At 35.7% G+C, this 11,389-nt stretch overlaps 1 protein-coding gene across 1 annotated transcript; it reads left to right on the top strand.

The window, feature by feature from the left end:
• Nucleotides 1–4,109: 4,109 nt before the first annotated feature.
• On the top strand, nucleotides 4,110–8,414 carry LOC128014715 (leucine-rich repeat and transmembrane domain-containing protein 2-like). Its single transcript, XM_052598427.1, has 4 exons — nucleotides 4,110–4,245; nucleotides 5,209–5,391; nucleotides 5,478–6,215; nucleotides 7,469–8,414. Exons 2-4 carry the CDS (start codon nucleotides 5,367–5,369, stop codon nucleotides 7,945–7,947), a joined length of 1,242 nt encoding a protein of 413 aa, XP_052454387.1. The 5' UTR covers nucleotides 4,110–4,245; nucleotides 5,209–5,366; the 3' UTR covers nucleotides 7,948–8,414.
• The last annotated feature ends 2,975 nt before the right edge of the window (nucleotides 8,415–11,389 follow it).

Below are 11,389 nucleotides of genomic sequence, written 5' to 3' on the forward strand. Positions count from 1 at the left end.
AGTAGCTCAGTTTCCCCCTGGTTTCACAACCGCAAACAGCACTTACATCACAAAATGTGAGAAGAACCACTTTACTAATGCCAGCAGGTCATAGAAAGGCTGCGAGGTGAACAGAGGTGGATTGCCAACAGTGTCAGTACAATATAGAATTTAGATGTTAAAGCATAGAGTGAAGGATTCTTCAGGTTTATATATACAGTATGACACTATATGAATAAATTTCTGACTCCCATAATGAACAAACAAACACACACACACACACGCACACACACACACACACACACACACACACAAACCTACACGCTCATAGACAGACAGATGTGCAGTGATTCAGATGTGCAAACAGATGCCTGAATCTGCCCTGTCTGCCCCACGGCAATCTGGGATTAGACTCCATAAGCATTAATCTCCTGGTTACTGCTCACATAGCTACAGTGCATTTGTTGCTACAAACAGCTGTGGTTATGGTATGAGACTATTGTCAGCATATAGAGGTATATGCAACAAAATACACTAATACTCAATTAAATCTAATACACAAGTCAACAATAATGATGAGAATTATAAAGCACACTGTTGACTAAAATATCATGATTTATATTTAACAATGCACTAAACAATGTTTTTGATAAAGAAAAATCGATATGGATTTTAAAATTATTTTTACCATAATAAGATGAAGCTGAACAGTGAATTAAAGGATTAATTAACCCAAAAAATGAACACTTTCTGAAAGTGTACTCATTCTCAGGCTATTGAAGAATTATAAGAGTTTGTTTCTTCTTCGGAAGAGATCTTGAGAAATTTAGCATTACATCACTCGCTCAACAGTGGATCATCTGCAGTGAATGGGTGCCGTCAAAATGAGAGTCCAAACAGCTGATAAAAACATCACAATAATCCACAAGTAATAAAAAAACTCCAGTACATCAATTAAATGTCTTGCAAAGTGATAACCTTCATGTTTGTAAGAAAGAAATACAACATTAAAACATTTAAACATTAAAATGTCGCTTCTGGCTAAAATACAAAATAAAGTCCATAATCAATAATAACACACTGAAAAAGTCCTCTCACATCCAAATCCACTAACATATTTGTTAAGAACAGTTTTGTACTGATTCAGACAAGATTACTTTTTTCACTGGAGGAAGCAAAATTAATTCAGTTCAATTCAATTCAAGTTTATTTTTATAGCGCTTTTTACGATACAAATCATTGCAAAGCAACTTTACAGAAAATTACGTTTCTACAATATTTAGCTGTATCCATACATTATGGATAGAGGACTTGTATTTCTGTCTGAAGCAACTGCTTAATGTTAAAAACTTAACTGATTACAAACACAGCTCCTTTCACTTGATGTTAATTGATTGACTGGAGTTGTGTGGGTTACTTGTGGATTATTGTGATGTTTTTTTTATCAGCTGTTTGGACTCTCATTCTGACGGCACCCATTCACTGCAGATGATCCACTGGTGATGTATTGCTCAATTTCTCTAAATTTGTATCAACAAAGAAACAAATGTATCTCATTGTTGAATGCCCTGAGGGTGAGAACATTTTCAGGAAGTTTGCATTTTTTGGTAAACTTGAAATAAGTTATGCACTACTCAGAGTGTATAAAGGTAAGATCAAATTGATTAGTCCATTGTGTATTGTCAATAGTGTATCAGTGTAAAATATGAAGCACTGCTCCCACAGAAATTACTTTTAAATCAAGCAGCCTTCTGTTGGTCAAAGGTTGTATGCAAGCATCATATTCATTTGCATAAAGGGCGTCATTCTCCATTTCGATGCTCCTATTTTCTGGATGCACTTTACTGTTCTATAAATAAAAGCCCAAAAGATAAAATTCAAAAAGATGTGGCAACCTTTCCCAGCTTATCCAATTTCACCAGGTCAATTTTAATTCTCATTCTCACAAACACTGTCTTGTTTGAGACCCCATCTATTCACTCCAAGGACAAGCTTGTGGTACATTATCGAGTCCTCATCTTGTCACCTGCCCTTCACACCAAACCCCCTGGGTACTGCAAACATGCAGCTAGACCCGTCACCTAACACAAGTCACCATCTTCCAGCTTCTCTTCTGTGAATAAATGCTGATGGGGCATGTTGTCACAAAAGGTCAATGTGTGTTCAATGAACCGTTTGAAATACTCACGTCCCCTTTTTCCTTTGAGACCAGTGTGAAGTCATTATTGTCAACAAGGTAACAGTTCACATCCTGTAAAAAAACAGAGATGGGTTAGAATCTCCCTTGTTGGACTGGATTAGAATTCATTCTAGTGGATCGGTTCATGTAAACTGATTCAGAACAACGATTCACAGATTATATAAAGATGACACAAAGAAGAGTCAATTAACTTCACTCACAATGCTCTCACAGCTGAGAGGACATAAACCGTCCACATCACTGCACTCCAAAGAGGAAGAAGACAGCCGCAAGGGCTTTAGTAAATGGACAAGGACATTATATCAAATGCATTATACTGAGCAAACACTACAGTTGACAAATTACTAAATTAACTGTAAAGAAATTACATTAAAAGACTATAAATGGGGAACAAATTAGGGGCTAAAAATTGTTTTTGCTAACAAATGGAGGTTGTAAATAACAATTGCAACTAATTTGGTGCATGTCTAAATTTGTGAGTGTTTATGTATACTTAAATTAATGGGACACCAAAGAGTACCATATTAGTTGAATATGCCTTAGAAATAACATCTGTGTTGTTTGGCTGACAGGAGGAAATAAGGAAAGAAAAATAAGAAAACAAGTAGGAAAGATTTTAGGAGAATGTTTTGGAGAGTTGTTTGTGTTTGTTGCACTAAATGACAAAAACTACAAGAAAAGAGTCCTTGTGTGAAACAGGGGTGGTGTTTGAAAAGTCCTAGGTTTAAACCCCAGAAGGGACCATAAGTCATGTGGCAAGTCGCACTGAATAAAAAAAGTGTTTGGTAAGTAGCAAACATCTTGATAAATTGCCCTGGAGGCCTGCAGACGTGAGCATGTACATGTACACTTCGAAATCTCCAGTGACAAACACTATTTGCTCTTTCGTCAGCGTGAGGCGGACAGGAACTGATAAACATCATTAATCAAAGACCTTTAATATTTGCTAGATTGTTGTCATAGAGTCTCCCTTTACACTACACACACTCAAGAAAAGTCTGTAAAACACAGCTCAGTGTGGTGTGTAAATATGAAGGACTTTTTCCGTATAGATTTTTTACAGATGTTTCATTTTGAATTACTCATAGCATTGCACAGCGTTTTTGAGTGGAATGAAATGTACATAAATTCGACAGAAAATGTACACATTTTCTTGCAGGACATATATCGAACTTGAATTATTTTTGAGTTAAAACTCAAATGTTTGGCAATGGATAGGAGCACTCTCTCCAGCAAGTCCAGGGATGCTTGCATTCCAATAGCTGCACACGGAAGATAAAAGGAAAATCGGAAAACCTTTAAGATCATTTCATAGAGGTTGCATTCATATCTCCTGTCAATTAAATATTTTTGTGCAGAGCATTACAAAAAATATATTTTTTGGATAAAAACATCCATAAATATTTACAATAATGTTTCCAGCAACTTTAAAATCCTTTTATAGACAATTTCTAGTGAAATTAAATATTTTATATTTTTTTTAGCAGTTTGGATATTTTTTTATATAATATCGTAGAGATTGAATTCATATTTCTAGTCAATTATATATTTTTCTGTGCTAGGCATTACAACAAAAAAAAATTATAATAAAATAAAATAATTATAATTATTTTTAAATATAAAAAATAATAATAATTCTCTGGAAATCTTCATTTTAAAATTCCCTTATATTTCCAGGTTTTCCATGTGCGTGAGAACCCTGTATTAATGTTTTGCTTGACAACATCTGTTGATGCCGTATATCACACGATTAATCCTTATATGTTCAACATCATAAGCTACCACAAAGATTCATGAAAAAACTGAAGAGACCATTTTCTAAGCTGGTGTTTTATCTCTTCTGCCCCCTCCTCAGTCCATCCATCTCTCTCTCTCTGGTCGTGGAGGCAGACACAGTCTGTTCTAATGTTAGTCCTACTTCCTGATGTGAGCCGCGCTCATACACACTCTGGATTTTTCAAGCTGTGAGCTGCCAGTTCCTCTTGTGTCTTTCATTTTCTGTCGATTGGCTCACTCTATGTTTACAGGAGTAATCATGAGGACCACTAGATGAGGACTGGTGGAAGGTATGTTTCAGGTCTGGTTCGCTTTTAGTGCAATAATAATCATTTCTCACTGATCAGGTTAAACAAGCAGTGGTCGTTGTTGTGCTATTCAATATTTAGGACTTCATTAGACAGAATAATTGCATTCTTTACAACAATTTTAGTTTAAAATAAATTCATACCATTTATTCTTAAATCTATGCTTTTAATAATTTTCTTTAGGGGTTTTCTTTCTATTCTAGATCTATAAAACATTCCACATCAATCAGATCTAGAAATATTTTGGATTTTTTAACAAATTTCATAAAATGTTATGTAGTGCACATTCCAGCATGCACAATTTGATCCTCTTTTCGCTGATAAAGCGGATGTTGTTCTCAGCTCTGATTTATTATCTAATGGTGTGGACAGTTTAATCCTTGCTAGTTTAATGCAACAAATGTGAAAAAGCAATGCTGGTGTGTTTGTATTATATATATGTAATATATATATATATATGATAGGTAAAAATGTATAGCCTGAATGCACTGTAAGTCGCTTTGGATAAATTTAATTTTTAATTTTAAATATATATAATACACACATGTACTGTACATGCATAGCAAATGATCTCTTTCACCTAATAATATAAACAATATAAAAATTCCAAAAGAAATTTGAGATGTGTGAAGCAGCTGATAATATACTTTGTATGTAACCTCACAATACCTTTAGTTTTTCACTTTGCTTTTTTCTCTCATAACAAGAAATAGGCCTCTGGGCAGCTTTTATACAAAGTACTCTCTTTCACTATTTGTTTGCCTTCTGAAGACTCAAATTCATTTCAGGTCTGTGATATTTAGACTTCATGATGTAATATATGTTCAGCCTTCACAGGGCATTTATTTAGCATTTAAATTGTAGTCAGTTTCTTAGTAACATTGCATAAAATCTGTACATGCATCATAGCACCCACCCATCTTTCTTTAATCATTATTTTAACAGTGTTTGCTTTGTTTGTAACTACATCAATTCCAAGTGAATTCAACAAGTTTTCTGGTGGATTCATCATGATGGAGAAGGAAGGCATTCTTTTGGTGTAGACCATTGGATGCTCTTCCAAAGAATTGCTCAGGAACTCTTACAACAGGGTTTGGTGGACAATGCAGTCCAGCATGAAGATTATAAGTAAGATCTTTAACCTATTACAACATCTTCAACCTTCTCAACTCTCTCTGTTTCCTAACCATCTCAATTTTCTCTAATTTCCTCAGGTCTCTTGATGACTCTTCTGAGCTCCTTTGGAACATCTACAAGTTGTCCATCAGGCTGTACCTGCAATGTAAACCATACAGACTGCAGTGACCCTAACGAACTGGCTTCCTTGGACTCCATCCTGAACCAGCTACCCTTTGACGCAAGCTACCTCAACCTCTCAAACAATAACTTCACCACTGTGGAACCTGGGAGTTTTTCCAATTTTAGTGGCTTGCTACATCTAGACCTCTCCAGAAACCTTCTCTCCAGCATCAACCCTGGGTACTTTTCCAATCTCAGCAGCCTGCTTCATCTAGACCTCTCCAGAAACCTTCTCTCCAGTGTCTTCCCTTCAAGCTTCTCCCACTTGAACAACCTAGAGGTCCTGGATCTCTCTGAAAACCTTGTTGTGAGGCTCCCCGTTAACTTGTTCTCTGGACTCAACAGCCTAAGAGAATTAGTTCTAAGAGAAAACAAGCTTAAGGAACTGAATCCAGATCAGTTCAAAGGTCTGACTGAGCTTAGGCGTCTAGATCTTTCCTTTAACAGTCTCAGCTCCATTCCCACACACCTTCTGGATGGTCTCCAGAACCTAGTGTGGCTCTCGCTTCTTGGCAACAAGCTGAGAACTCTGGAGCGGTCTTCACTTGAGCCAGCGACTGCTCTACAGCAACTTCTGCTGGATGGAAACCCGTGGAATTGTAACTGCAATTTAATTCCACTCAAGCATTGGCTGGAATGGATTGTATACACAGGTGAGAGAGCTCATTTATCACAATTCTTTGCATATTTGTCACACTTAAAACATCAGACCATCAAACAAATTGTAATATTACACAAAGATAATGCAAGTAAATACAAAATGCAGTTTTGAAATGATGATTTCATTTACTAAGGGAAAAAACCTGTCCAAACCTGCCTGGCCCTACGAAAAAAATGTATTGCCCCCTTCTTTTACATCATGAAAGAACTGAGCAACACATCACGCCACACTCTAAAGAAATTCAAAAACAGATGAGAAACAAAATAGTTGACACGTATCAGTCTGGAAAACTTGGAACAGTGGTGAATCTTCCCAGGACTGGCCGGCCTACCAAAATGACTTCAAGAGCACAACGACGACTCATCCAGGAGGTCATAAAAGAACCCAGAACAACATCTAAAGAGCTGCAGGCCTTACTTGCCTCAATTAAGGTCAGTGTTCACGATTCAACAATAAGAAAAAACGGCATCCATGGGAGAATTCAAAGACAAAACCCATTGCTGACCAAAAAGAACACAACGGCTCGTCTCACATTTGCCAAAAAAATATCTTGATTATATCCAAGACTTTTGGGCAAATATTTTGTGGATTGATGGGACAAAAGTTGAACGTTTTGGAAGGTGTGTGTCCTGTTACTTTTGGCATAAAACCAACACAGCATTTCATGAAAAGAACATCATGCCAACAGTCAAACATAGTGGTGGTAGAGTGATGGTCTGGGGACCAGCTTTGCTGGTTAAAGACCTGACTTGCTATAATTGATGGAAGCATCAAGCGCACTTGGGTTCTCCAGCAGGACAATGACCCCAAACACACCAGCAAGTCCACCTCTGAATGGTTCAAGAAAAACAAAATTAAGTTTTCGGAGTGGCCAAGTCAAAGTCTGGACTTAAATCCCATTGAGATGCTGTGGGATGACCTTAAACAGTCCATTCATGCTCAAAACCCTCCAATGTGGCTGAATTAAAACAATTCTGCAAAGAAGAGTGGGAAAATTCCTCTACAGCATTATGAGAGACTCATTGGAAATGCTTGATTGCAGTTGTTGCTGCAAAGGGTGGCACAACCAGTTATTGGAGTGTGTCATTTACTTTTTCACAGTGTCAGGCAGATTTGGACATCTTTTTTTCCTTTAATAAATGAAATCGTTATTTAAATTCTGCATTTTGTGTTTACTCGGGCAATATCTTAAATTGCATTGACGTTTTCATAAAAGTTATGTCTTTCTCTTTTATCATTCCATAGGTGGCAGCATAGATTCTGCCAACTGCTCCTTTCCTGCTAATTTGCATGGTAAGGATCTTCGCAGTATCCCTATGGAGATGTTCAGACACTGTTACCCCCTCTATCTGGAGACAAGGTACCCATCTGCAGCCAAGGGCCACCAGGTCCCGGCTGGGTCAGCCGGAGACTGCATGCGCCAGCGCTACCGGCCTGTGAGTGTGCGTCGAGCGACTGCCACGGTGGTGGTAGCTGGGGTGGTGTGTGGCGTGGTGTGTGTGATGATGGTGGTAACAGCCACCTACGGCTGCATCTATGCAATGCTGATGGCTCACGAACAGCAGCAGCTGGTAGAGGGAAACAGCCAACGGCAACAGCCGCTGATGGTGGCAAAGGAACCAGAGCAGGATGAAAAGGAGGATCTGATACCGACTATCGGAAAGGGAGCAGAAGCCACAGAGTGCGTAGCGTGGATGGCATTTCCTCCAGAAGTGTGTGTTTAAAGCAGTTTATCATTGATGTATATAGATTTATAAATATTTGTTTGGGAGTGAGAGTTGGAAAGCAAATGACCCGATTTAGTTCAGGAGCAATTACAGCTCCTACAAACTGGTTAAAAAAAAACTCAAAAAGACAAATATATTCAACTACTCTATAGCTGTTAAGAAGATTAAAGGAACATAAAAATAAAACACTGAATATGATTTTATGTAAACTTCTATATTTTCCTATGATTTCTCCTAACAAACCACCTCTGTGTTTGTTTTCTTATAGTTGCAATCAATCTGTTGTTACTTAGCATATTAGTATATTTTTCTAGAACTGAGAAACATATTTTAAATATATCGCTCTGTGTTTAATATATAAATAATGTATGTCTTCATTAGGGATGCACCAGTATTAAAATTCTGGTTGACAGTTATAGTAAATAAGTTTATTATTATTTTCATGTTATTACAATTCTGTACTTTTTGGCCACAATAATATATATATATATATATATATATATATATATATATATATATTTATATATATATGCTAAAAAACTAGTGCTATCAAACGATTAATGGAGATGAATCACATCCAAAATAAAAGTTTTTGTTTATGTAATATATGTATGTGTGCTGTCTATATTTATTATGTATATATAAATACACAAACATGCATGTATATATTTCAGAAAAATTATTTATTTTCATTAAAATATAGAAATAAATATACACAGTATATTATGCAAACAAAAACTTTTATTTTGGATTAGATTAATCACGATTAATTGTTTGACAGCACTACTAAAAACTAAAATCAATCATTTTAAATTCAACAAGGCATTATTTTGTACAGTGTGAAAAATTGATATTCATTTTCAGATTTGCTAAAGATTATTAGTGCTTTTAAACAATCAAATATTTAATATCAGCTCACAAAATTCTAATATGGTCTCACATTTTTGGAACCTACTCCATTTTAAATAATTAATAACATACTGAATGATCACAAAATGATATGTCGAATGTAGAATTAGATTTGAGCATATAAACAATGACAGACAGATATCTTACCTTCAGCAATAGCTGTTTTTTTTTTTGTAGGGGTAACGTGACCTCTGTTGGACAGAGGTCATAGTTTACTGTAGCTGATAAACTGTGTCATTGCAACAAATCCATTAAACAATGACTTTTTAAAGCAACTTGGTTTATATCATCATGTGGACCATAGAAGAAGAATGGTGTTTATTGCTACTGATTAAAGTTTTTTTTTTTTTTTTTTTATTAGTTCACTCACTTTCCAACACGCTTCTCACTTCCTGCATATCTGATCACACGCATGAGCCCAGATCGGGTTCCCAGGAAAGCCGACTCCATGCCCTCATCTACACTATACAGAGATAAAAGCAAAGAAAGAAAGACTGTAAACACTGACTCTCCTTTTTTTGCCAAAATGTTCTTCAAAATAAAAGAAGGACACACAAAAAAGTCTGGCTTTGCTTAATGCACAACATACAAAGATTAAATAAAGCCTCTTACCTGGGGCGGTTAGCATTAGCACTGTCCAGAAGGCCTCTAGCGGTGCTATTACCGCTGCATCAAAAAGAACTTTCTGAAGAAGTATTTCTTCGCCTGAAACAACAATAATCCTTAACTTTAAGAATAGCATATGGTAATTATTTATAACTGATGCTGATGCAAACACACTCACCCCTTTATCCAGAGCTGCTCTCACATCTAAAGTCAGAGTGTTCTCAGAGGCTGTTCTCAACTGCACAGACAGGGCAGGACATCATTATGATATTTCTGAGCCTTGAAACAGTGATGATGCTTACAGGAAGTGTTTGTACTGTGTGTGGCAACTCACACTGTTCTCAGTGTCTTGCTACTAAACCTCTGACAAATCTACACTGATGTAGTTGGGTTTGGGTTTCAACTTCTTCCCATGTCTGTACTGTTACAAAATTGACAAATCAATAGCAGTTCGTTATATTTTAAGTCTAGAGGAGCAGATGTTTGAGTGACTGAGAGAGTAAGAAGATTCAGATGGACTCACTAGTGGTCTTAAATCAGGATGTATCAGAATGTATCCATTGTTTGTGATGAGGAAGGCATAACCATGTGCTCCAAGCTAAAAGATAAAATAATCAGCATTCATAATTTCATATTTTTGTTGACATTGTAACAGTATTTGTAGCTATGTTCATCATATGTCTTAAAAAGTATTTTATGTCGAACTGAGTCTGATTATATATTTATGCACATTATTTATGTCTGATTTTTCCATTGTTATAAATAATTGAACAAGAAAGAAGTAGTAATGTATTATTTGTAATAATGATTGATTACATATCCAGTTATATAATAATATAGTTAAATTGTAAAATATGTATACTTCATGGTAGCATTTATTGTATACTGCCTTTCATTTAAGTTGATTTATTTTACATTTACATTTATTGATTTAGTAGGCACTTTTATCCAAAGTGGCTTAAAATTGTGGAATACAACAAGTGATTTTTCATAAAGGGGAAAATAAACACAGGAAGTGCTTGTAATAATAATAGTAAATAAATAACTATATATCCACCAGCAGTGTACATACTACACACATACTGTACATATACATATATATAATCATTAAAGCAATCAGCTTGTGGCACTTCTGAGGCACTATTAAGCCATTTTATTTATTCAATTTCTTTTAGATATGTTATTTATTTTTTCTTATATTTTATTTATGTTATTATTTATTTATATTCTCTCAACCAAATATAAGTTGATTTTCCCAAAAAGTAAAAAAAAAAAAAACTTATGATGTTTCAAGAAGGCTCACGAAGTGTATAATTTATATATAATTTAAATGAATGATTTGTTATAATTCTAGATTTATATTTTGTATTATTTATTATTATTTGGTCTATATTTTATTTAGTGACTATGAGCGACTATAAGAATGATTCACGTTGAACCCCCCCCCCCCCCCCAACAACAAAAAAAAAAGTCATCAATGGCTCTGTGATTCCATCAAAAGCAACCTGACATTGCAACTTCATCAAGACAAAACATCATCAACAGAGAAAAACGAACCCAATGGAAGGCCTATCTTAAAAAATGAAGGAGCTAAACAACTGAATTAAAGTAAATCTTAAGTTTCTGGGGGAATCTTCATTTGAGCCTGTGTGAAGATACACAGCCAGTCTGTGTAGACCATGAAGAATGTGATCCAAGAAGACCCTCTGATGTTATACATGATGATGACATCTGTCCTTAAGAGCCACATCTGTCAGGAGAAGAAGATCCTGAGAATCCACTACTCCATTAGGACGAATAAAATCCGATGTCCATTCCACTCACTTCCATTCATGCTGGCCTAAATGGTTTCAAACATATTTTACAACCCCTGAGCTCCTTATCAACTGAACTTTCACATCCTAAAGTTCTTGGAGGGCCTGAT

The sequence above is a fragment of the Carassius gibelio genome, chromosome B25 (assembly GCF_023724105.1).
Source record: "Carassius gibelio isolate Cgi1373 ecotype wild population from Czech Republic chromosome B25, carGib1.2-hapl.c, whole genome shotgun sequence".
NCBI classification, from domain to species: domain Eukaryota; kingdom Metazoa; phylum Chordata; class Actinopteri; order Cypriniformes; family Cyprinidae; genus Carassius; species Carassius gibelio.